The sequence below is a fragment of the Scyliorhinus torazame genome, chromosome 17, assembly GCF_047496885.1.
Source record: "Scyliorhinus torazame isolate Kashiwa2021f chromosome 17, sScyTor2.1, whole genome shotgun sequence".
NCBI classification, from domain to species: Eukaryota; Metazoa; Chordata; class Chondrichthyes; order Carcharhiniformes; family Scyliorhinidae; genus Scyliorhinus; species Scyliorhinus torazame.
Genome location: NC_092723.1, coordinates 170,802,638 through 170,829,629, shown reverse-complemented (window position 1 = coordinate 170,829,629; position 26,992 = coordinate 170,802,638). Strand labels below are relative to the sequence as shown.

Sequence of the window (26,992 nt, the reverse complement as noted above, 5' to 3'; positions counted from 1 at the left end):
CTTGCTGGTGCGGCCTGTGACTCCCGGGAGCTGGGAGACTGCGGCCTCAAACCGGCAGCACATCTTTAGATGAGCCTGATGTCTCATTTAAATATGATTATCTGAATCTGACTCAGCAAGGGCGTGATCCAGATCACGAGTCGGGTGATTTGCGATCGGCTTAGAGCCTCCCCTGCGATGCTCCCGGTGCCGGGCGCAATGTGGTGGGAAAATCGCGCCCTGTGTTTTGAGTACCTTACCTGTTGTGGACACTGGAAGGCCTAAGTTCTGTACCAGCAAACAACTATTTGTATAGAAAGCAGGATTCTTGGGGCTTGTGAAATAGCTAGTCCATCCATATGCTCATTTTGTAGAAATAATTGTATCTTGAGTTCGAAAGATAAATGAAAAAGTTATCTGCTGTAAAGCTGGTCTCCGTGACTCTGATCTAAAATTAAAACTATTAAATGCAGCTTGAAAATTCTTTGGAAAATCAAAGGCAAACATGATGATTGAGCAAAGGCACAATTCATTATTTGTACAGAGCAAAATCTACATTTTCTGTATGAAGAATTGTTTACAGTTTTTTCAGTATTCAATAAATTTGTATAATTACTTTGTTTTTAATTCAATAAATTTGTATAATTACTTTGTTTTTAATTTCTCTCTTTTCTAATGTACCTCTTAAATGAGGTTTTCATGGAAATGAAAGCAGTAATTATTTCTATCTGAAGCTTTACCTGAAAAACCTCAGGTATATTCTCCCCTTGTTATCAAATAATTTCGATAAAATCAAAATGATCAGAAATTCTACTACAGCATGAGGAAAGCACAGTTCCACTTATACTGAGAGAATACGATTCAGACGGGGAAATGTGACATAATGTAGTTCAGACTGTCACCACTTGGGAATTGCACAATGTTTGTCTCAGGTGACAGTTGATGTAATAAAATTGACTGCAAAATGTTAACATAGGAATTTACATTTGGCAAAGCTTATGTCTCATTTAAAATTATAAAAATTTAATTTAGTTGTTAGCCAGATCTTGGTAGAAAGTAAGAGGAATGGCAGGGAAGGGAGTGCAATGTTCCTCCTGCAGGATGTTTGAGGTGAGGGATGCAGTTAGTGTCCCTGCTGATTTTACCTGCAGGAAGTGCTGCCATCTCCAGCTCCTCCAAGACCGAGTTAGGGAACTGGAGCTGGAGTTGGAAGAAGGAGGAGGCAGAAGGGGTCATAGATAGCAGCTTCAGGGAATTAGTTACACCAAAGATTGGAGATAGGTGGGTAACTGTAAGAGGGACTGGGAAAAAGCAGTCAGTGCAGGGATCCCCTGCGGTCGTTCCCCTGAGAAACAAGTATACCGCTTTGGATACTTGTGGGGGGGGGGGGGGGGGGGGGGGGGGGGGGGGGGGGGGGGACTTACCAGGGGTAAGCCATGGGGTACGGGCCTCTGGCACGGAGTCTGTCCCTGTTGCTCAGAAGGGAAGGGGGGAGAGGAGCAGAGCATTAGTAATTGGGGACTCTATAGTCAGGGGCACAGATAGGAGATTTTGTGGGAGCGTGAGAGACTCACGTTTGCTATGTTGCCTCCCAGGTGCAAGGGTACGTGATGTCTCGGATCGTGTTTTCCGGGTCCTTAGGGGGGAGGGGGAGCAGCCCCAAGTCGTGGTCCACATTGGCACTAACGACATAGGTAGGAAAGGGGACAAGGATGTCAGGCAGGCTTTCAGGGAGCTAGGGATGGAAGCTCAGAACTAGAACAAACAGAGTTGTTATCTCTGGGTTGTTGCCCGTGCCACATGATAGTGAGATGAGGAATAGGGAGAGAGAGCATTTAAACACGTGGCTACAGGGATGGTGCAGGCGGGAGGGATTCAGATTTCTGGATAACTGGGGCTCTTTCTGGGGAAGGTGGGACCTCTACAGACAGGATGGTCTACATCTGAACCTGAGGGGCACAAATATCCTGGGGGGGAGATTTGTTAGTGCTCTTTGGGGGGGGTTTAAACTAATGCAGCAGGGGCATGGGAACCTGGATTGTAGTTTTAGGGTAAGGGAGAATGAGAGTATAGAGGTCAGGAGCACAGATTTGACGTCGCAGGAGGGGGCCAGTGTTCAGGTAGGTGGTTTGAAGTGTGTCTACTTCAATGCCAGGAGTATACGAAACAAGGTAGGGGAACTGGCAGCATGGGTTGGTACCTGGGATTTCGATGTTGTGGCCATTTTGGAGACATGGATAGAGCAGGGACAGGAATGGATGTTGCAGGTTCCGGGGTTTAGGTGTTTTAGTAAGCTCAGAGAAGGAGGCAAAAGAGGGGGAGGTGTGGCGCTGCTAGTCAAGAGCAGTATTACGGTGGCGGAGAGGATGCTAGATGGGGACTCTTCTTCCGAGGTAGTATGGGCTGAAGTTAGAAACAGGAAAGGAGAGGTCACCCTGTTGGGAGTTTTTTATAGGCCTCCTAATAGTTCTAGGGATGTAGAGGAAAGGATGGCGAAGATGATTCTGGATATGAGCGAAAGTAACAGGGTAGTTATTATGGGAGACTTTAACTTTCCAAATATTGACTGGAAAAGATATAGTTCGAGTACAATAGATGGGTCGTTTTTTGTACAGTGTGTGCAGGAGGGTTTCCTGAAACAATATGTTGACAGGCCAACAAGAGGCGAGGCCACGTTGGATTTGATTTTGGGTAATGAACCAGGCCAGGTGTTGGATTTGGAGGTAGGAGAGCACTTTGGGGACAGTGACCACAATTCGGTGACGTTTACGTTAATGATGGAAAGGGATAAGTATACACCGCAGGGCAAGAGTTATAGCTGGGGGAAGGGCAATTATGATGCCATTAGACGTGACTTGGGGGGGGGATAAGGTGGAGAAGTAGGCTGCAAGTGTTGGGCACACTGGATAAGTGGGGCTTGTTCAAGGATCAGCTACTGCGTGTACTTGATAAGTATGTACCGGTCAGACATGGAGGAAGGCGTCGAGCGAGGGAACCGTGGTTTACCAAGGAAGTGGAATCTCTTGTTAAGAGGAAGAAGGAGGCCTATGTGAAGATGAAGTGTGAAGTTTCGGTTGGGGCGATGGATAGTTACAAGGTAGCGAGGAAGGATCTAAAGAGAGAGCTAAGACGAGCAAGGAGGGGACATGAGAAGTATTTGGCAGGAAGGATCAAGGAAAACCCAAAAGCTTTCTATAGGTATGTCAGGAATAAGCGAATGACTAGGGAAAGAGTAGGACCAGTCAAGGACAGGGATGGGAAATTGTGTGTGGAGTCTGAAGAGATAGGCGAGATACTAAATGAATATTTTTCGTCAGTATTCACTCAGGAAAAAGATAATGTTGTGGAGGAGAATGCTGAGCCCCAGGCTAATAGAATAGATGGCATTGAGGTACGTAGGGAAGAGGTGTTGGCAATTCTGGACAGGCTGAAAATAGATAAGTCCCCGGGACCTGATGGGATTTATCCTAGGATTCTCTGGGAGGCCAGGGAAGAGATTGCTGGACCTTTGGCTTTGATTTTTATGTCATCATTGGCTACAGGAATAGTGCCAGAGGACTGGAGGACAGCAAATGTGGTCCCTTTGTTCAAAAAGGGGAGCAGAGACAACCCCGGCAACTATAGACCGGTGAGCCTCACGTCTGTAGTGGGTAAAGTCTTGGAGGGGATTATAAGAGACAAGATTTATAATCATCTAGATAGGAATAATATGATCAGGGATAGTCAGCATGGCTTTGTGAAGGGTAGGTCATGCCTCACAAACCTTATTGAGTTCTTTGAGAAGGTGACTCAACAGGTAGACGAGGGTAGAGCAGTTGATGTGGTGTATATGGATTTCAGCAAAGCGTGTGATAAGGTTCCCCACGGTAGGCTATTGCAAAAAATACGGAGGCTGGGGATTGAGGGTGATTTAGAGATGTGGATCAGAAATTGGCTCGCTGAAAGAAGACAGAGGGTGGTGGTTGATGGGAAATGTTCAGAATGGAGTACAGTCACAAGTGGAGTACCACAAGGATCTGTTCTGGGGCCGTTGCTGTTTGTCATTTTTATCAATGACCTAGAGGAAGGCGCAGAAGGGTGGGTGAGTAAATTTGCAGACGATACTAAAGTCGGTGGTGTTGTCGATAGTGTGGAAGGATGTAGCAGGTTACAGAGGGATATAGATAAGCTGCAGAGCTGGGCTGAGAGGTGGCAAATGGAGTTTAATGTAGAGAAGTGTGAGGTGATTCACTTTGGAAGGAATAACAGGAATGTGGAATATTTGGCTAATGGTAAAGTTCTTGAAAGTGTGGATGAGCAGAGGGATCTAGGTGTCCATGTACATAGATGCCTGAAAGTTGCCACCCAGGTTGATAGGGTTGTGAAGAAGGCCTATGGACTGTTGGCCTTTATTGGTAGAGGGATTGAGTCCCGGAGTCGGGAGGTCATGTTGCAGCTGTACAGAACTCTGGTACGGCCGCATTTGGAGTATTGCGTACAGTTCTGGTCACCGCATTATAGGAAGGACGTGGAGGCTTTGGAGCGGGTGCAGAGGAGCTTTACCAGGATGTTGCCTGGTATGGAGGGAAAATCTTATGAGGAAAGGCTGATGGACTTGAGGTTGTTTTCGTTGGAGAGAAGAAGGTTAAGAGGAGACTTAATAGAGGCATACAAAATGATCAGGGGGTTGGATAGGGTGGACAGTGAGAGCCTTCTCCCGCGGATGGATATGGCTGGCACGAGGGGACATAACTTTAAACTGAGGGGTAATAGATATAGGACAGAGGTCAGAGGTAGGTTCTTTACGTAAAGAGTAGTGAGGCCGTGGAATGCCCTACCTGCTACAGTAGTGAACTCGCCAACATTGAGGGCATTTAAAAGTTTATTGGATAAACATATGGATGATAATGGCATAGTGTAGGTTAGATGGCTTTTGTTTCGGTGCAACATCGTGGGCCGAAGGGCCTGTACTGCGCTGTATTGTTCTATAAAGCTGACATGGGAGATGAGACGAATGGAGATTAAATAATTGCCGAATATTGGGGAACATAGGAATGGGGTAGGCCATTTAACCCCTTGAGCTTTTTACGCCTTACAGTGAGATCGTGATTGATCTGTACCATAACACCACCCACAGCCTCGACTCCATGATCTCTTATAACCTAATTTAATAAATATCCATCGTTCTCTGATTTAAAACCAGCAAAGAGGATGTTCAGTAGAGCGCATATTTCCGCCACTCTGTTAACTAAACATTATTACAATTATACAGCTCTTCCTTGAGGCTTTTCCCTAGCTGGTGGATGCTCTGTAACTACAAAGCTGAAAAAAGTAAGTTTTTATTAAGAGCTTCCATCTTACTGAGGACGCTTCAGGCCAATCCACATCCAATAACCTGCTCTGAAAGCTTTGCTCACATTTTTTGACAGCCGTGACAAATTCCACCACATCAGCTGAGACAATAAACAGCATTCTAAAACAATCAACAGCATTCTAGATAAAACAACCAACAGCATTTGTTTTTAAAGTCAACTTGCTGTTTCTCTCAAAGTTAATATATCCTTTAAAAATGCCCAGGATCCGGATCCGCATCTTCACTTTTTGTATTCTTTCACGAGATGTGGGCTTTCCTGGCCAGGCAAGATTTTTATTGCCCATCCCTAATTGCCCTAATCAGTTTTTTCTTGTGACATATCCTATGATTGTACCAAGTTTCATTGAAATCCATCCATTAGTTTCTGGAATACATTGTTTAGAGACTAACAAGCAGTAGTGAAAACATTACTCCCACCCACCTTCAGTGGTGGAAGTAATTATTAATTGCACTAGTAACAATTTTTTTTTGTGCGAGTGAATTCCACATTTCCACCACAGTTTGCATGAAAAACGATTTCCTTCCATCTCTCCTGAATGACCTGACTTTGAATTGAACTTTATGTCTCTTTGCAAAAACCTCCAACCAATGGAAAAAGCTCTGTGTTACCTTGTAAAATACTTTCTTAGTCTTAAAACTCTCAAACAAATCACCCCTTAACTTTCTACACTAAAGGCCTAGTTTATGTAATCACTCCTCATACTCTAACCTAAGGAATCCTGGTAATATTCTGGTGAATTTGTGGTGTACCTCTTCCATTAGTATAGGATATTTTGACCTCCACTGTTCTAGCTTTTAACCATTTTAAATAATACTTAGATCTATCCTTTATTGGTCCAGAATGGGTGATATCACATTTATCCATGTTGAAATCCATCAGTCAAAATTTTGCCCTCTTAAGTAACATATCAAAGTTCCTTGGGAATTTTGTTTTCCGGTCTACACTGCCTACTAAACTGACAGTCTCTTGTGTTGTCTACCAACTTGGATATATGGCTCTCTCTCATGTTATATGTCATGAATAAAAATAGTGAATGGTTGAGGCCCCTGATCATTGTCGGACACCATAAAGTCACTGTCTTCAAATTAGGGTTTGTATCCATTATCCTAGTCTTTTCTACCACTTAATCCAGGACAATAATTTGCCTTGAATTCCAAGAGCTTTACTTTTGACCTATTATGTGGAACTTATTGCACAACTTCTGGTGATCATATAAACCACATCCACAGACCCTAATCTACTACTTTAGTTACTACTTCAAAAAATTTGGTTAGATTAGCAAAATGTAACATCATTACAACTCCTATATCCTCTGTCTCATCAACTCAAATTTCTTTCAAATGCTCAGTCTCTTTATCCTTAAGTAGCAATTCCGATAACTTCCTCGCAACAAATATTCAGTTAACAGATCTATATTTTCCTGGTTTCTCTCACTCACCGTTCTTAAATAATGGATAGTATTTTAATTTTCCAACCTAAAGAGACAATTGAGGAAAACATAGAAGATAGGAGCAGGAGGAGGCCAATCGGCCCTTTGAGCCGAATGGGAGCTATGTAAGATAGTGCCGAAAGCATGTACAACCCCACACTATGGGTATATGTCAGTCTTTAGTGCCATTATTTTATCTAATACTGTTTTCTTGCTTGTGTTCAGTTGAGTAAGGTTCAGTCTTTGATTCATTTTTAATTTCCCTGGAATGTTAGAAATGTTCTTCGGACAAAAAGTTATTATTAAACAAGCCAGCTGTTTTCTTATTTCTATTGACAATAATACCCACATTAAAAAAAAAAGAAGCCCCACAATACCCTTGACTGCCCATTTTAATGTAAATATAAAAAAACATTTTATGAATCCTGATATCCCTCAAATTTCTTTATGAATTCCATTTTGTAGCACTCACAATCTTTTTGGTCTTCCTTTACTGTTCTTTATATCCGAATCTCCTGGATATACACTGCGCTTTGCACTTTTATATGCTGTTTCTTCAGGAGATAGAGAGAACTCAATGATTGAACCAGTATTTGTGAAAGTAATTTCGTCTCCATTAAAAAAAAAACAATATTTTGTCCTTATTTTCTATATGTTGACAAAGCTCTACTCAATTTTGCATGCCATGGAGCAGAGTTTTTTTTTTCAGCATAGCATAGAAAGCTGATAGATGCAGGACTGAACCACTACAGCATCATCACTGGCAGGATGGAGTCATCACAGCATGACTAGGTGACAGGCATATTCTCATTGTAAATGTAGACATGGGAAATTGTAATGGAAAAAAAGCTGAGCTAGGAAGTGTGCACGGATGGAAGTTTGTGTTTGAAATCCACGTTTAGAGGAGAGCTGTTTCTTCTCTTCCCTTCCTCCACATTGGCAAGATTATGGATATTCCATCAAATTGGCCGCTGGGATAGGCATTTGGATACAATAATGACACTGCATTACAGGAACTGCTGGTAACTGGAATGAAACTTGTCTCTATCAGTGTCCCATGCTAAGTGTGTCTTCTGAGTGTGAAATTCAGTAGCATTTAATTCATGGGCATTGTGATTGATGATTTTATGATTTCAGGGCTGGGAAATTGTTAGCTGTGCTGCTCACAAAAGTATCTTCAACGGAAGCCCTTGCACTTTAGTGGTGAAGTTCAAATGACGAAGGAGGAACTACATAAAATTGCAAAATATGAACGGCTAATAAGGAACCCATCTTAGAGGTTTTTTGCTTCCTTTCTAATGTGAACAATTGAAATGTATAATGCACGATGGTCACGCTTATAATATTTACAAACAATGTTTACGATGTACAGCTAATAGCTTTTCTGCCAATTGAAAAAACTTATTAGCTGCTGTTTTTGGATTAACAAGGTAAGCTAAGTCTTATTTTGTCTGTCCTTCAACAGCCCCTAAGTAATGCCTACCATGAATTAGCACAAGTATATGCAACAAATAATCCAGCAGAACTTCGAAATGTGGTGAGCAAACACAATGAAACATTCACAAGAGATAACAACATGGGACTTGTAAAACAATGCTTGTCCTCTCTTTATAAAAAGAACATTCAGAGGCTAACAAAGGTAAGCTATATCTACACAAAATATATATCAAACCATAGATTTGAAAAGTCAGATGCTGAATAAGTGTATCCTTGCATAGCTTTTCTTCACTATCAGGACTGTTAACGGGACTGACGGCATTATTTTCTAATGTTTTTTGCTCAAAAATGTTCTTGAAATCTTTTACGTGGTGATGGTTAGCTTTGTAATTTGTTCCCTATTATTTCAACTACTAGAATGTGTGAAGCAATTGTTTTAAAGCATGTAATACTTGCTTACTCATGCCTCTGGCTGAGGAAAGTGCTGAAATAATACCGGTCAGCAAATAGTCATGGAAATATTAGAGATTAGCTGTCATGGAATTTTTCCACTATGTTTTACTTATAAAGGCTGAATCCTGGAATTTCCACTTGCGTTCTGCATTAAAGACTACATTCAAAGTCTTCAAAGTTGGTCCATGTTGTGTCCTGACTCTTACATAGAGCTTGGTCTATGAATTGTGACAGGATTTCTATTATAGTTGGTATTTCGCTTTGAAGTTCAGATATTTACCAGCATTGCTAGGTCTGTTATCTGGTAAAGGAATGCTTATAATGAGGAATAACTTTAAGGGAGAGAAAGAAACAACAAAAATGTGTGTGGCTGAAAGGGCAGGGAAGAGAGAAGGGTAGTAATACTAAGGTCCTTTCTCTTAACTCATAAATACTGTTAAACCTTATAAAGCAAGAGTTATAACTTGGAATAGAAGAGCTGTCCTCCCACACTGAAGTCCTGGTTGTTAGTTTCATCTCCTGTCAGTGTCATTTAACAATTGCCCTGTTCAGCTAGTGTACAATTTCTTTCTATCATAAACTGTATGTGGTGGTCTCCTCGTAGTTGAATAATTATGCAATAATTAACTGGTCTAGCCAAATGGGCAAGTTCTGTGTTCCACCATTGATGTATGTTAGGTAAGGAATATGGAAATGAAGGAAGATAAGTGGTATTTTTGTATAGATCATCCATGATTTAACTGAATGGCTAAAGCAGGCTCTGTGGACTGAGTGGTTTTTTGCTGTTCCTATGTTTCTGTGGTGAATTAGCTGATCTCGGTTGAGGTTGTCGCAGAGGTGATCAACTTCAGTGTTTTTAGTGTGTGAAGAGGAAAATTGGCCAGTGTTATCTCTCCTGATCATTATCCAGAGGCCCCTATTAGAAATCTGTGTGTGTAGATGCCAGGAGAGGACATCTGGGTTGTGCTGTGGTGTTTTCATGCCATTACAGTCGAGCAGTTTGCCAGTATCCATGGTGATGACTTGTGCATGATTGACCACTTGAGGTGCCGGTGAGTCTTTGACTTACAGGAACATTAAGCCCAATACGTGATCAAAATTGTTTTGGAAGAGGAGAAAATTGGCAAGAAAGTAAGGCAAAATTTGTGAATTTCCATACTGATATCAACTCACTCTACAAAAAAAATAAAATTGTTGTATTATTCAGTTTGAATGATACAAGTTATCAAGAGGCAAAATTGACATAAGACATGCATATGAAAACTCAATCTATGTATCGATGATTAACTCACCTAAGGTTCTTTTAAAATAAATTTCCACATGAATACACATTCCAGCACTGGCCATTGAGCAATAATTTCTCTTTCTTCTGTCTGTCTTTCAAAGCCCAATAATATGAGACCAGTTTTAACACCCATTACCTAACTCAATGCAGGCACTTTACCTTTCTGATCTGTGAACCTCACTGACAAAATCACACATGCATTCATGACTAATCTTCGGGGAGCTCCAAAAAGTTATTTTAAAATTCATAGAAATTTAATCAAGCTTCTATCTAGATCTAGTTTTTGAATACTTTCCAGAAAATATTGATTAATACTTAAAATACAGAGGATGGGAGTTTATAACATGAGGGCTGGATTTAGGGCGGCACAGTTGCTTAGTAGTCAGCACTGTTCGATCACGGTTCGATCCCAGCCCCGGGTCACAGTCCATGTGGAGTTTGCACATTCTCCCCGTGTCTGCGTGGGCCTCGCCCTCTCAACTCAAAAATGTGCAGGGTAGGTGGATTGGCCACACTGAATTGGAAAAAAATGGAGGGCTGGATTTTCTGGACCCCCCTGGGCATGTTTCTCGGCGGCGCATTGGTCACTGGCGGTGAGATTCTCTACCCCCGCCGCTTGTCAATGGGAGTTCCCATTGAAGCCACCCCATGCCGCCGAGAATTCGGCGGGCGGGGGTGCATTGGTGGTGGGAACAGAGAATCCCAATGACCGAGAACTCCGGCTGGAATATTTTGAAATAAACCTAATCTCCGATGTTCCTTTTTAAAATTCCTACAAAAAGAATGTTATTTTATTGCAAATTATTTAGAGTATTACCAAAGGTGTAAACACGGAACTTCAACTTGTCCTTTCTCTTTGAATGTATATAAGTGGCTGTTAGTAGCATTTCTTCTGCTGTTAAGGCGTGTCTTATTTATCATTGCAGACATTTTTGACGTTGTCCTTACAAGACATGGCTAGTAGGGTACAATTATCAGGCGCTCAAGAAGCAGAAAAGTATGTGCTTCACATGGTAAGGCTTTTTGACTGCTAAATAAACAAAGGGAGCATACAGTCAATGAACAGTCGCTGAAGGGTATGATTTAACGAAAGATCAAATACATCATTGCCTGAAAGGGGAAGGAGGGGTAGATTAAGACCATAAAGTATGACAACATTTTGCATTTTATAAGTTAGAGCAGAAAATACTGTTTAGGCAACAGTTAAGAGTACTGTATGCACGTTTGAGTGTTTCACTATAGAAAAGACATTTAAACCATGGAGAATGTACAGCATAATTTACCACGGTCCTGTTTCAGATGGGAAACTAGTTGGTAGGCTTGAAATATTGAGACTGTTTTCACTGAAGCAGAGTATAATATGTGAAAAATTTAATCGAGGAATTTTTAAATTGTGAAATGTTCTGATGGTGAATGGCAATTTAATCTGGTTGGGGAAGTCAGGAACAAGGGGCCGTCAATTTAAAATGGTTACGAGGGATGAGGAGACAGCAATTAAAATTGTAGAAATAAAGGGAATTTTCTCTGTTGGCAGGGATGTGGCAACTGGTGTTAGCAAAGGATCTGCACTTTGAATATATTTGCCCACATTTTGCAGATGTATTCAACATTTATAATAATAATTGCTTATTGTCACAAGTAGGCTTCAATGAAGTTACTGTGAAAAGCCCCTAGTCGCCATATTCCGGCACCTGTTCGGGGAGGCCTGTACGGAAATTGAACCTGCGCTGCTGGCCTCGTTCTGCATTACAAACCAGCTGTTTAGCCCACTGTGCTAAACCAACCCCTGTCATTTTGTCATTCCAATTTGTGAACCCAATTTGTCATTCTTAGGAAATTCCTGGAAAATCTGACCAGCGACAAGCTGAGACAGCTTTAGGTCAATTTTCTGCCCAAGTTCTCCCAGGTGCACTGAGATTGGGCAAAACAGCAGCAGAAAATCAGTTTTCCATTGTATGAAATGCAATACAACATCTCTGCAAGTTTTGTCATAGAGAAACTCGTGTAGAATATTTGTACAGGTTACAAAGAACCATTAAGCGTTACAGTGCTGGATGTGGTCATTTGACCCATCATGTCAAGTCATGCATCAGCTTTTCACCATATATCATTAATCTGAATGAAGGAACAGAGTTCCACATCCATGTTTGCAGAGACACTAAGATTGGAGGCACAGTAAGTTGTGTAGATGTGTGTGTGTGTGTGGGGGGGGTCAAATGGACATTCAAACAGTGAGTGGAAATGGCAAGAGATGTGAAATTCGGAAGTGGGGAATAATGCTTTATTTGTACACAGTTATGGTCTTGAATACTGTATTCAGTTTTTGGTACAGAGACACAGAAAAGTTATAGTGACCATGGTAGGCATACAGTGCACCAGAATGTTGCCAGGGCTTGGAAGTGTTAAATTTTGAAGAAGTGTTGCATAAACATGGATAGTATCTCTTAGTGTTAAAAGGTTCCAGGGTGACCTAATCAAGGTATTTAGCCTGGTAAAGGGACAGGACAGGGTGGGTAAAGCAAAACAATGCCCTCTTGTGGGAGAATCCAGACTAAGTGGTTATAATCTTAAAATTAATGCTAGGCTGTTTAGATGGGGGAACAAAATTAGGAAGCATTTTCCACATGAAGGGTGGGTAAAACAAATTAAAGGTATATATCAGCTATTGTATAATTGAATGTAGAAACCAGTTTTAAAGGGCTCAACAGCCTGTTCCCTGTTCATCTGCTGCTATATGGAACATCAGGCATTTAAATCGTCACTCTGGTTCTGCCCTTTGTAATGAGATGTTGTTTTGGGTAATATTTTTCCCACTGTCTAAATGGTAAATGCCTTGCAGGTATTTTAGCCAGTCGGCCATCATTGTGATTTACAAATTTATTCTCTTCAGCTGAGATCATTGGATAGCAATCAGGATGGAATTCTCACTGATCTTTTGTGCCATTTGCAGCACCTAACTACTGTGACTGGAATTAGCCAATGCAGACGAGACTGGCTGAATTGACTAAACCTGGTCTGATCTGCTTAGTGCCACATGCATTGGACAAGCGTGATTACTCTATTATATCCTGCTCTGTGTTTACCAAAACCATGGTAGATGCTGCCAATTAAATACTGTAATTATATTCACTCAGGAGGAAATTATTTGTGTCTTTTTATCTTTGTGATCTCATCTAATATTCTGTCATTGCATTTACTGATGAGAATAATTGGTCTTTGATTTCATGAAATTAACTTTCTTTCAGATAGATGATGGGGAAATATATGCTAGTATTAATCAGAAGGATGGAATGGTCAGTTTCCATGACAACCCAGAGAAATATAATAACCCAGCCATGCTTCTTAACATTGACCACGAGGTAACAAATAATTTATCAAAGTTTTTTTTTAATAAACATTTTATTGAGGTAATCCCCCCCCCCAAGCAGTCTGCTGACGATTAATTTTCCGCCAAGAAGTTGACGAACAGTTGCCACCTCCGGGTGAATCCTAACAAGGCAAACTTCATTTTCTCCATACAGAGAAAGCTAGCCATGTCCAATAGCCAGGTCTCCGACTTCGGGGGCTTTGAGTCCCTCCATGCCAATAGTATCCGTCTCCGGGCTACCAGGGAAGCAAAGGCCAGAACGTCTGCCTCTTTCTCCTCCTGGATTCCCGGATCTTCCGAAACCCCGAAAATCGCCACCTCTGGACTCAGCGCCACCCTTGTTTTTAACACAATGGACTTGACATCCGCAAACCCCTGCCAGAATCCCCTAAGGTTTGGACATGTCCAAGACATGTGGACATGGTTCGCTGGTCCTCCCGCGCATTTTGTGCACCTGTCCTCCACCCCAAAGAATCTGCTCATCCGGGCCACTGTTATGTGAGCCCGGTGAACGACCTTAAATTGTATCAGGCTGAGCCTAGCACATGTTGCGGACGCGTTGACTCTACTCAACGCGTCTGCCCATAGACCATCCTCTATCTCACCTCCCAGCTTCTCCTCCCACTTGCACTTCAGCTCCTCGGTCTGCGTCTCCTCCGACCCCATAAGCTCCTTATAGATGTCCGAGATGCTCCCCTCCCCTACCCACCCTCTGGAAATTACCCTGTACTGAATCCCCCTCAGCGGTAGGAGTGGGAAGGTTGACACCTGTTTGCGAAAGCAGTCTCGCACCTGCAGATACCTGAGTTTGTTTCCCCTCGCCAACCCAAACTTTTCCTCCAATGCCCTCATACTCGGAAAGCTCCCCTCTATAAACACATCCCCCATCCTCTCAATCACTGCTCTCCGCCATAACCGGAACCCCCCATCCATACTCCCCGGGGCAAACCGGTGATTATCACAAATTGGGTCCCAGACCGATGCTCCCACATGCCGCCTCCACTGCCCCCAAACTCTTCAGGGCCGCCACCACCACGGGGCTGGTGGAGTACCGTGTCGGTGGGAACGGCAGAGGCGTTCCTGATCATGGCTATATTAGCTGCCTTGTAATAGTTGCTAAATTTTAGCAGCGCCAGCCCGCCGTCTCCCCCGACTCCGTTCAGGCATTACCTTCCTTACCCGCCCAGACGAAGCCCGTGATCACTCTGTTGATCCGCTTAAAAAAGGACCGCGGAATAAAAATGGGGAGCCACTGAAATACAAATAGGAACCGCGGGAGGACCGTCATTTTCACCGTTTGTACCCTCCCGGCCAGAGACAACGGCAGCGCGACCCATCTCTGGAAATCGTCCTTCATTTCGTCCACTAGCTGGGCCAGATTCAATTTATGCAGCCGGTCCCATTCCCGTGCCACTTCGATGCCCAGGTACCTAAAATGACCCCCTACTGACCTAAACGGCAGCTCTTCCAGTCGCCCCTCCTGTCCCCTTGCCTGAACCACAAACATCTCACTCTTTTCCATATTTAGCTTGTACCCCGAAAACCGGCCGAATTCCCCTAAAATCTTCATGATTTCTTCCATCCCCTCTACTGGGTCCGAAATGTACAAAAGCAGATCATCCGCATAAAGCCTCTTGAAGCTCTCAGAGCAATTGCCAACGGCTCTATAGCCAGCGCAAACCACAGTTTAAAATAGTCTGAAATTGTCCTGTTCATCCGTACAGGAGCCTGATACAGTAACCTGACCCAGTCAATAAAGCCCCGCCCGAATCCGAACCATCCCAGTACCTCCCACAGATAATCCCATTCTACCCGATCAAAAGCCTTTTCTGCATCCATTGTAATCACTACCTCCACCTCTACCTTCCGGGGGCATCATGATCACATTTGACAGCCTTCTTACATTGGCCACCAACTGTCTACCCTTAACAAACCCCGTCTGGTCCTCCCCAATAACGTCAGGGACACCATCCTCAATCCTGGAGGACAAGATTTTGACCAGCAACTTGGCATCCACATTTAACAGGGAGATCGGCCTGTAGGACCCACACAGCTCCGGGTTCTTGGCCCGCTTAAGAATCAGCGAAATCGTTGCCTGTGACATCGTCGGGGGCAGCACCTCTCTTTCCCTTGCCTCATTGAACATCCTCAACAGCACTGGCCCCAATGTCCCCGAGAACCTTTTATAAAACGCCACTGGGTACCCGTCTGGACCCAGGTCTCCTGCAACATTACCACGTCCGCCTTCAATCCCCTAAGATGCGCGAACACATGTGCCCATTTGACCGGCCCATTTAACCCTTGAACGTTCCAGGTGATCAGCCTAGTTGGGGGGCTCATTGCCCCCCCACCCTCTGCAGAACAGCCAACCCCTTTTTAGGCCCGTCTCCAGCCCGTGATCCGCGCCTCCACCGGCCCATCCCCAGGCAGCCCACGCCCCCGACCTCCTCTCTGTCCCTCAGCCCAAGTCCCTCCCTTGTCAGCAGAACATTCACCCCCCCCCCCCCTTAGCAACAACACCCTGTAACCCAACCCCTTTCCTAAGCCAAACATATGCCCCCCCCCCTGCACTTCCGAGTGCTAGCTCACCCAGCTAGCTTGGTGGCTCCCATCCCCGGCGCCAGAAAGTCTCCCACCTATTGTTTGTCGTCGTCCCACTCATACAAACAAACTCCAACATCAAACCGTCCCCACACAATTGCCCAACAGAAAAACACCAAGATCAAAACAAGCACCCCTCCATCCCCTAACAGTGCAAATGAAAACCTTAACTCACTCAGCTCTACTGCTGGTTCCAAATCAATGCAAACGGCATCACAAACATCTTCCATAAAACGCAAAACAAGAAACTTTTTACAAAAACAGAAACAAAACAGAAAAAACAAAAATATGAACGTTGCAGCCAAGTTCAAAAGTTCTCAGTCCTTCGCCAGCCCTTTCTTTTTTGCGAAGTCCCATGTGTCCTCAGGCGACTCGAAGTAAAAGTGCTGACCCTCATGCGTGACCCAGAGACGGGCTGGGTATAACAGTCCAAACTTCACCTTTTTCTTGAAAAGGATCGCCCTGATCTGGTTGAAGCCTGCTCTCCTCCTGGTCACCTCCACACTCAGGTCTTGGTGAACCCGCAGGATGCTATTGCCACACTCACAGCTCCGTGTCTGCTTAGCCCACTGCAGAATACGCTCCTTATCCGAGAACCTGTGGAATCTCACCACCATTGCCCTGGCCGGGTCTCCCATTCGCGGCTTCCTTGCGAGTGCTCTGAGAGCCCTATCCACCTCCAAGGACCGGGCGAATGCCCCATCCTCCAGCAGCTTCTCAAACATGTCTGCGACGTATGCCCCAGCGTCCGTTCCTTCGGACCCATCCGGGAGCCCAACAATTCTTAGGTTTTGCCGGCGGGACCTATTCTCCAGGTCCTCCACCTTCTCCATAAGCTTCTTCTGCTGGTCCCTCAGCATCCCCACCTCCAGCTCCACTGCAGTCTGATGCTCCTGCTCAGCCAGCGCCTTCTCCACCTTCTGGATCGCCCGATCCTAGCGTCCAATCTGAGCTCCAACCGCTCAATCAACTTTTTTATTGGGTCCAAGCAGTCCCGTTTCTGCGAAGCAAGGCCTTCCTGAATGACTTGCATCAACTGCTCCATAGACTGCTGGGTTGACAAGCCAGAGGTCCGTCCCTCCGCCATGCTGTCTCCTGTTGCAACTACAGCCCACGTCTTCTCTATCTTTTTGTTTCTGCCCTTACGAACACTTCTCGTCCTTTTCTCCATGCACCAAAGTGGGATTTCAGTAGAGAATTGCCACTAACATCCGTTTTACAATTCAAGTCCGTTAAAAAATCGGGGGGGAAGGTCCAAAGGTCCGACCAGAGCGGGAGCCACCAAATGTGCGACTTACTCTTTCATAGCCGCCACCGGAAGTCCCATAATTTATCAAAGTTAATCGACTGAATGTTGACTTCTACAATTGAAGCAAGTTAGAATTTTACAATTTAATGTGTTACTATTAGTAACAGTGCTATGGTGTTCAACTCTCAAAGTACAAGGAGCTGTGGGATCTGATTGATATATGGATGGATCTGCTGACATTTATTGCAATCCATTGTTCTTGTGTTCTATTTAGTGTCATAAGTGGGATAGAGATTGTATCCCCTGACAGTTCTTGTGTTCTGTGGCCTTTCTGCCTATCTTCTTCAGCTTCTCTCGCTATACTTCTCCTCTTCCTTTTGGGTGAAAGGTGGGTGGTATGGCAAGAAAAGAAGCTCCAAACAGTTGTAGAGTTAGTGATCATTGGAAATGGAACCTTCAGCTCTCCTTTCCCTCCACCCTCTTGGTCCTATCATGCTCTCTATTCCTTTACCTTCTCTTATTTCCTTTTCTAACACACGCTCCCATCACTTTCCTGTTTTTCCCTTTTGAGCTACTTGCTCAACTCCTTTATTCTATCCCATCCAACCTACCTGCCCATTCCCTTCAAAGGCTTTGTTTACTTTCAAGATTCAACTTTTTGTTTAAAAAAATTAAACGAACAAAACTACTGGTTTGACTTCCTATTTGTGTGTTTCTTTGTGCCGCTATCTCTCCCTCCATTCTCATAGATGTTAGAAATTAGATTCTCTGTTTTACAGGTATAAACCATTAGCATTGACTATTTCTAACTGAGCAAAACACAGGTGAGCTAATTAGTTGGCTTCAAAATGCAACTTTTCTTTGAAAATTGAAGTGATATGAAATGAGGAAAAAGATCTCTTCTCCCCCTTTTTTCCCTTCACCCTCCTACATTCACCCACTTCCTTTAATCCATTGAATGTCACTTTTTCGTTTTCTCGCTCTCTCATAACATACAAAGCTATAATTTTCTTCTCTTAGACAAACAACCACTCTTTAAATAGAATGTACAACACAGAAGCAGACCATACGGCCTAACGTCTGTGCTGGTGTTTATCCTCAAAATGACCGTCCTCCCACCCCATACTTCCACCTAACCCTATCACCATAACCTTCTCTCCCTTGTGCACTTATCTAGCTTCCCCTTAAATGCATCTTTACAATACAGCTCATTGTGGTAGCCATTTCCACATTCTAACCACCCTCTGAGTTAAGACGTTTGTCTTGAATTCTTTATTGGTGCTTATTTTAGAACTCCCTACTTCTGGGGCTCCCTTGCAAATTACATAGTATTAATTTTACCTTGGTAGAGCTTTTGAAATTTGTCCCCTATCCTTTCTTCAGATATTTTTGATAAGCGGAAAGCAGAAGAGAAAATATTTCTTGGGCATAGCTGACCAGTACTGATGCACAATTCCAATTTGATTCTTCTGGGCAAAAAAATATCAACTCCCAAGACCAGACTTTTAGGCGGCTCAGCCTTCAAGTAAAAACATCAATAAAGGCTTTAAAATACATTAAAGACAATTCAATGTATACTTCTAATTATCTCATTGGGAAATATTTAATTTTCGGAGTTTGTTTCTACATTTTGGTTATGCCCTTATTTTGAACATTGTGCAGTTTCAGTTATTAAGCATGACTGATAAACGATTTTCAGAATTTTGAAAATTGTAAGAATCTGGTGGCTAGGTTACTGTGATAGGTTAGAGTTCCATTAGAAATGAGGATATGAACATTTATGGTGGAAAAACTGACACTACAAAAGTGTCACCGTAGGCACCAGGCAGTCAAATGAAGCTGAAAGGACGTATGTGCAGACACCTAGGAAGAGATTCTCAGGGACCGCTAGCTAACGGCGATGGCTCGTGGAATCGGGTGCCAGGCAAAAAACAGGTTTCACTCTGTGCTAACCCGTTACGAGTCTCCTGGCCCATCGGCCTCGATGGGATTCCCACTCAGACCTGGCGGTAACATGCAAATACCTGATTAAACCTAATTTGAAGATAATCATCGGCCCAATTCAACCGCTTTCTGAGATGCTAAAAGTAATGAGAAACAGGGACCCGGCAACTTGCACTCCAAGGGGTGGCAAGAGGGTGAGTACCCAACCTACATTTGCCTCTAGGGTGCCGAGGGGGGTTCCTTCATGCGGCCGGGGGGCTTTGGCTGGGCTGGAGGGACTGAGGTTGGGGTCTTTCCTGGGATTGGGATGGTTTGGCTGGTCTTCCAATCTGCAGCCTTTAAACCATTAAATTGTCTGTCCGCATGTCAAAATTAAAGATCTCTGAGAAGAGTGAAAAGCACCCCCTCCCCTCGGTGCCCCAACAATTCCCCCAACCCAGTCTTCTTTCAGGCGGGCAGTGCCAACCTGGCACCTTACACTTTGAGGGGTGCCAAGGGGATGAATGCCCTCCCTACACTTGCCTCCAGGGTGCTGAAGGGGGTCCTTCAGGTATTTGGAGGCTGCGAGGCACTTAGATCAGGGGTCTTTCCTAGGATGGGAGTGGTTTGGCTTGTCTTCCCATCTGTAGCCTTTAAGTCCTTTAAACTGTTTGCCAGCATGTCAGTATTAAACCTCTCTGAGAATAAAATGAAAGTCTTCCCATCTGTAGCCTTAAACCCATTAAACTGTCTGTCAGAACGCCAAGTTCGAAGATCTGAGAAGTGAAAAGTAAAAGTATCCCCTTTAGTGTGATGAAAACCTTTCAAGTGGTTTTCTCACTGTCAGTTTCATTGCCCGTTATCTTTTTCAAGCCTGTGTGCATGCGTATAAGCCCAAAAGCTTTGAACTGCATTGTTTACATTAATTTTCACTGTCCATTGTCTTTTAAAAGCCTTTTGATTGACAGATCGAAGCAGTATCAAAGGATGGGTTTCTGTTGATTCTGTATATAGCTCTACAGAGGTCCATTAACTGAAGAGCAGCTGCTATTCGAACCACAGTTTAAAGAGGCTGTCTGTAGAACAAGCACAGTTTAAAAGGTTTAAGGCTGCAGATGGGAAGACTTTTGCTCTCTTAGAGATCTTTAATATTGACATGATGACAGACAGTTTGAAGGCTGCAGATGGGAAGACCAGCCAAACTATCTCCAGTTCGTTCCTTTGAAAATGGCGCGCCGATCTCTCGGGAACCATACCTGTCAGAGAAATTAGGCCCCACCCCTCTCGGGTCCCGAAGACCTCGATCCTCTTTAAAACATTTACTATGTGCCATGGAATGGCACAAAAATCCCAATCATGGTAACATTTTCAAAGTGCCTTGGAATGGCTCCTAGCACCAGCGGAAATCACCCCAGTTTCCCCACTGGCTGGAGCACTTAATAATAATAACCTTTATTATTGTCACAAGTAGGCTTACATTAACACTGCAGTGAAGTTACTGTGTAAAGTCCCTAGTCGCCACATTCCGGCACTTGATCGGGTACACAGAGGGAGGATTCAGAATGTCCAATTCACCTAACAAGCACTTCTTTCAGGACTTGTGGGAGGAAATCAAAGCACCCGGAAGAATCCCATGCAGATACGGGGAGATCTGCAAAAGGGAAAATCACACCCATAATGTTTGGTATCTTCGGGATAGATCAGTTCATCAAAAAACTGAATCTTGAGAAAGTAAAAAATGTCTAATTACCATGTTAATGCACTTACCAAACATCTTTGTTTTTATTTTAATCATTAGATGCAGAAATGTATAGAATTAGATGAGAAGCTGAAAACAATGGATCAGGAAATTACCGTTAATCCACAGTTTGTACAGAAGGTAAGAAATTAATAGTAGGACCGGCTTATTTCCATTTGTTCCATTTGAAGGTGGAAGTGGGCTACTTTCTTGACCACTGCAGCCAAGACCATGGTCACCATACTTTAGGAAGGATGTGAGTTCTCGAGAGAAGATGCAATGGAGATTTACCACAATGGTTGCAGGCTTGAGCAAACGTAGCTACAAGGTTGGATTGGAGAAGCTGGGTTGCTCTTTAGGAGCAACAGAAGTTGAAGGGAGATTTACTAGAGGTGTTACAAGATCATGACAGATTTTGATAAGACCATAAGAACTAGGAGAAGGAGTAGGCCATCTGGCCCCTCGAGCCTGCTCCACCATTCAATGAGATCATGGCTGATCTTTTGTGGACTCAGCTCCACTTTCCGGCCCGAACACCATAACCCTTAATCCCTTTATTCTTCAAAAAACTATCTATCTTTATCTTAAAAACATTTAATGAAGGAGCCTCTACTGCTTCACTGGGCAAGGAATTCCATAGATTCACAACCCTTGGGGTGAAGAAGTTCCTCCTAAACTCAGTCCTAAATCTACTTCCCCTTATTTTGAGGCTATGCCCCCTAGTTCTGTTTTCACCCGCCAGTGGAAACAACCTGCCCGCATCTATCCTATCTATTCCCTTCATAATCTTATATGTTTCTATAAGATCCCCCCTCATCCTTCTAAATTCCAACGAGTACAGTCCCAGTCTACTCAACCTCTCCTCGTAATCCAACCCCTTCAGCTCTGGGATTAACCTAGTGAATCTCCTCTGCACACCCTCCAGTGCCAGTACGTCCTTTCTCAAGTAAGGAGACCAAAATTGAACACAATACTCCAGGTGTGGCCTCACTAACACCTTATACAATTGCAGCAGAACCTCCCTAGTCTTAAACTCCATCCCTCTAGCAATGAAGGACAAAATTCCATTTGCCGCCTTAATCACCTGTTGCTCCTGAAAACCAACTTTTTGCGACTCATGCACTAGCACACCCAGGTCTCTGCACAGCATGTTTTAATATTTTATCATTTAAATAATAATCCCTTTTGCTGTTATTCCTACCAAAATGGATAACCTCACATTTGTCAACATTGTATTCCATCTGCCAGACCCTAGCCCATTCACTTAGCCTATCCAAATCCCTCTGCAGACTTCCAGTATCCTCTGCACTTTTTGCTTTACCACTTATCTTAGTGTCGTCTGCAAACTTGGACACATTGCACTTGGTCCCCAACTCCAAATCATCTATGTAAATTGTGAATAGTTGTGGGCCCAACACTGATCCTGGAGGGACACCACTAGCTACTGATTGCCAACCAGAGAAACACCCATTAATCCCCACTCTTTGCTTTCTATTAATTAATCAATCCTCTATCCATGCTACTACTTTCCCCTTAATGCCATGCATCTTTATCTTATGCAGCAACCTTTTGTGTGGCACCTTGTCAAAGGCTTTCTGGAAATCCAGATATACCACATCCATTGGCTCCACGTTATCTACCACACTGTTAATGTCCTCAAAAAATTCCACTAAATTAGTTAGGCACGACCTGCCCTTTATGAACCCATGCTGCATCTGCCCAATGGGACAATTTCTATCCAGATGCCTCGCTATTTCTTCCTTGATGATAGATTCCAGTATCTTCCCTACTACCGAAGTTAAGCTCACTGGCCTATAATTACCTGCTTTCTGCCTACCTCCTTTTTTAAACAGTGGTGTCACGTTTGCTAATTTCCAATCCGCCGGGACCACCCCAGAGTCTAGTGAATTTTAGTAAATTATCACTAGTGCATTTGCAATTTCCCTAGCCATCTCTTTTAGCACTCTGGGATGCATTCCATCAGGTCCAGGAGACATGTCTACCTTCAGCCCCATTAGCTTGCCCATCACTACCTCCTTGGTGATAACAATCCTCTCAAGGTCCTCACCTGTCATAGCCTCATTTCCATCAGTCACTGGCATGTTATTTGTGTCTTCCACTGTGAAGACCGACCCAAAAAACCTGTTCAGTTCCTCAGCCATTTCCTCATCTCCCACTATTAAATCTCCCTTCTCATCCTCTAAAGGACCAATATTTACCTCAGCCACTCTTTTTTGTTTTATGTATTTGTAGAAACTTTTACTATCTGTTTTTATATTCTGAGCATGTTTACTCTCATAATCTATCTTACTCTTCTTTATAGCTTTTTTAGTAGCTTTCTGTTGCCCCCTAAAGATTTCCCAGTCCTCTAGTCTCCCACTGGTCTTTGCTACTTTGTATGTTTGATAGCCAAAGAAGAGCCGTTCCCATTACCTTATGGTACATGAATTAGGGGGCACAGATTTTAGGCTCTGGGCAAGAGATACGGGGGATGTGTGATTTTATTCAGTGAATGGTAATGACCTGGAACTTGCTGCCTGCAAGGGTAGTGAAAGCGGAGATGATCAATGATTCCAAAAAGAAGTTGAATGGTCACTTCAGAAAAAAAACTTGCAGGGCCATTTGGATAGAACGGGGGAGTGGGAATGAATGGATTGCTCTACAGAGCGTCCACATTGACTCGATGGGCGGAGTGGCCTTCTGTGCCATAATAACTCGAAGGTACTGTTACAAAGAAGTCAGGTGGAGAATTTTGGTCCTGCAACAACGGAGGAAAGATGACTACACATCCAAATGAGACTAGTTTACTATGCTTCAGAAATGTCTAAAATGGTGGTGGTTTCGATAGGCTATTAATTCAATAAATGAAAAGAAATGTTAAATTACTGCATTTGACACTCTTCACTCGTCATAACATAATTTGATTGATTGATATTTATTGTCACGTTCCAAAGTACAGTGAAAAATATTTTTCTGCGGCCAAGGGAATGTACACAGTACGTACATAGTAGACAAAGGAATAATCGACAGAGTATGTTTGAAGAAAGTTTTTTTTTTTAGTGCCCTAATAAGTTAACTGACATCACCACAACATCATGAAAATTATGCGCTATGCTTCAGTAGCACTGTGAATAGGAGGTGTGGAAAACCAAATGCCATATCATTTTTATGACTTTTTGTTTTTAAAGAGCATGGGCACCCAGGAAGATGATGTAGGAAGCAAGGCATCAAGTTACTCATAAAGAAAACTTAAACACAGTGTGTGAGAGCTTCAACAACAAAAAGATACAAATTAAAAAGGTGCATTTGGTTCATCAGCAGGATAAAAAACAGGAAACTGAGGGAATGGATTTAGTCACGTGAGCACCAGGAGAGAAAATCAGTTGTTGATTTTTATGAGCGACTCCCTCTGTTAATGCTTTCAGAACTGTTTTCTTGGCAAAAGAATCTCTGGGTAGGAATAAATCTATCGCTGTTTTATATATCATTGTTTCACGGTTAACACTATAGCTGTGTTAAATAAAACTGAACTTTGTTTCTCCATTTTGTTTCTTTGCTTTTTCTTTCTTTTGAGTCCGAATTGAATGTTCTGGAGAACTATTCTGGAAGGTTAACTCTAGGCATAGACTGGGATTGTGTGTTAAAGTACTTGATGCACTGATTTATTAATCGGGGTTAAATGCAAATGTAGAAATACAAATCTGGTAACTTCCAACATAGTTGCTCGTTCTAGCATGAACTTTGAGGAATGCTCAAATGGACGTAAACTATTTACAAATTTTGTGTAAGCACACCATATGATTCAATAATTGGTCAATTCTGAATATACTTTTGCAATTATGTGTTACTTGGTTACATTTTTTCCATATACTGATGTGCTATGAGGTTGCTTTGATTCATTGATATTTTTGAATATTGGCATTGTTCAGTTAAATACTCCCAACACCCTGAAGTACTTAACTATCATTCTGTACTAAATTAAAATTCCAGCAGTAACTAACACCATGTAAAATGCATCCATTTGTGTTTTGTTTGCTAAGGGCACATTGCAGGAAGCCACGTATAATGGCCACTCAAATTTAGAGTACCCAATTCATTTTTTCCAATTAAGGAGCAATTTAGTGTGGCCAATCCACATACCCTGCACATCTTTGGGTTGTGGGGGCGAAACCCACGCAAACACGGGGAGAATGTGCAAACTCCACAAGGACAGTGACCCAGAGCCGGGATTGAACCTGAGACCTCTGTGCCATGTGGCAGCATTGCTAACCACTGCGGCACCGTGCTGTCCTAGAATGCCCACTCCTTATAAGTAGTTTACTGTACATTTTTGATGTAAGGAACTGTCCAAATACTGCATTCTGTATCTTTATTCATGTACAGCTGTTTTGCAACCAGGCAGTGCCAACCTATGCCAGGGGACAATGCCAGAAGCATGCCCTTGTAGGAAGCCCATGGAGGGGGGGGGGGCATCTGTTGTGTGTTGGGGGAAGCGGGCTCTGGGGAGGGTGGGGGGGCGCGAGGAGATCGTGCAGGCATGGGGGGAGCGAGCACTGAGGGGAGGAATGCTGGCGATTTGTCTGCGGTTGGGGGAGGGGGGGGGAAGAGGGCCCAGATGACTGTCTGGGGCTGGAGTGAGGAGTCTCTGGTGATTGTCAGAAGGTTGGGGGCAGAGGAGAGGGGAGCCTTTGATACCACCGTGCTAGGGGCTGTTCAGTATCAGTTCTGATCGACACGCCCTTTAAAGATGGCATCCCGATCTCTGGAACCGGGTGCTGGCTCTATCAGGCCCTGCCCCACCAGAGTGATGGCGTAAACCACACCCCCCACGCATTTTCTATCTTTGAAGAGGCTCAAGCTCTGGAGAGAAGACTGGTCTGTGCAACTGTAGAGTTACATGCCAGTTTTCAGCCTGAGCCTAACACTTGCCAAATTCTGGTAAGATTCCACACACCAATTTGATTGTATGTGTTGTGTGATAGTTATTTTTCCATATGATAAGCTTGATGCTTTTCACGAGTAAATCACATTGATTTCATTACTTCAGAAAAACTAACTTTGATGTTCACAAAATAATTCTTCAAATTACTGTTGAAACTATTTGTTATTAAAATTAAAAGCAATTGGTAGCCTGTTAAGATTTCTACCACCAATTTGCATGGTCACCAATCACGTCTGAAATTATTTAAGCGGCAGCTAGCTGCTGTGATGAAAGGAATTGTATGTTTCTATGGAGCCAACACTTAAAAAAAAAATGGAATACTCAACATTTGTGCTTTGTGTCGTCCTTGGGCAACCTGTAGATTTCATGACAACTTTGACTGGTTTTGTGTCTAGACCACCAGGTTCTCTGAAAGTGCCCTCTCTCTCTCTCTCTCTCTCTCTCTCTCTCTCTCTCTCTCTCTCTCTCTCTCTCTCGAGTCAAACAGGCTAAACAGCCATTAAATGCTGTTTGCTGCAACTTGTTGGCTGATGCAGGGCAATGTTTGCAAAATAAAATGTCCCGAGGAGAAGCACTTAATGATCTTCTTTGAATATCCTGCTGAATTGATATGTGAATGTATAGTTTTGGCGAATTGTTTCTTCTATATATTGTGCGGTTAGATTTTTTAAAGAAAAGTTTGTACCTCAACTCTGAAAGGATAACAAATACTTGTGATTATTCCTCACAGAGGTACAGATTAGAGGACAGTTTAATTCCCAAATATTAAAATTTAGTTGATGTGGAGCTAATTTGAATTTCCGTTTGATTCGGATTTGTACTCCTGGATCAGGTGCCCAGAGTTGGTAGAATTTCCAGGGGGTGTGGGGGGGGGGTTTCAATCCACCTGCCCTGCACATCTTTGGTTTGTGGGGGTGAGACCCACACAGACACTGGGACAATGTGCAAACCACACGGACAGAGTAACCTGGGCCCGGGATCGAGGCAGCAGTGCTAACCACTGCACCGCCGTGCTGCCCCGGTTCTCTGGCACTTTTAAGTTATTAACAATAGATTAAATCAAAATACAACCCTCCACGCACTCCCTTTGCCCCATCTATGCCAACCTTTTGCCACCTCATTCCCTCACCCACGTCCCATAGTGCCTGTGGCAACTTGAGCTCCACCATCGTTTTTCCATACCCCGGCTGTGCCAACTTAGTATCCTTTGACAGTTCTTTGATCGTTCCGAGACA

General features: G+C 43.4%; 1 protein-coding gene across 2 annotated transcripts in view; it reads left to right on the top strand.

The window, feature by feature from the left end:
• Positions 1 to 24,358, top strand: part of cops3 (COP9 signalosome subunit 3) — a 53,774-nt gene extending 29,416 nt beyond the window's left edge. Inside the window, exons 8-12 of one of the 2 annotated variants that reach the window (XM_072481636.1) lie at positions 8,228 to 8,401; positions 10,864 to 10,950; positions 13,183 to 13,296; positions 20,876 to 20,956; positions 24,134 to 24,358. In XM_072481636.1, coding sequence (XP_072337737.1) covers positions 8,228 to 8,401; positions 10,864 to 10,950; positions 13,183 to 13,296; positions 20,876 to 20,956; positions 24,134 to 24,178 — 501 coding nt within the window. In that variant the 3' untranslated portion in view covers positions 24,179 to 24,358. Of the gene's footprint in view, positions 1 to 8,227; positions 8,402 to 10,863; positions 10,951 to 13,182; positions 13,297 to 20,875; positions 20,957 to 24,003 lie in introns of both variants that reach the window. The other variant, XM_072481635.1, reaches the window with a different exon arrangement.
• The last annotated feature ends 2,634 nt before the right edge of the window (positions 24,359 to 26,992 follow it).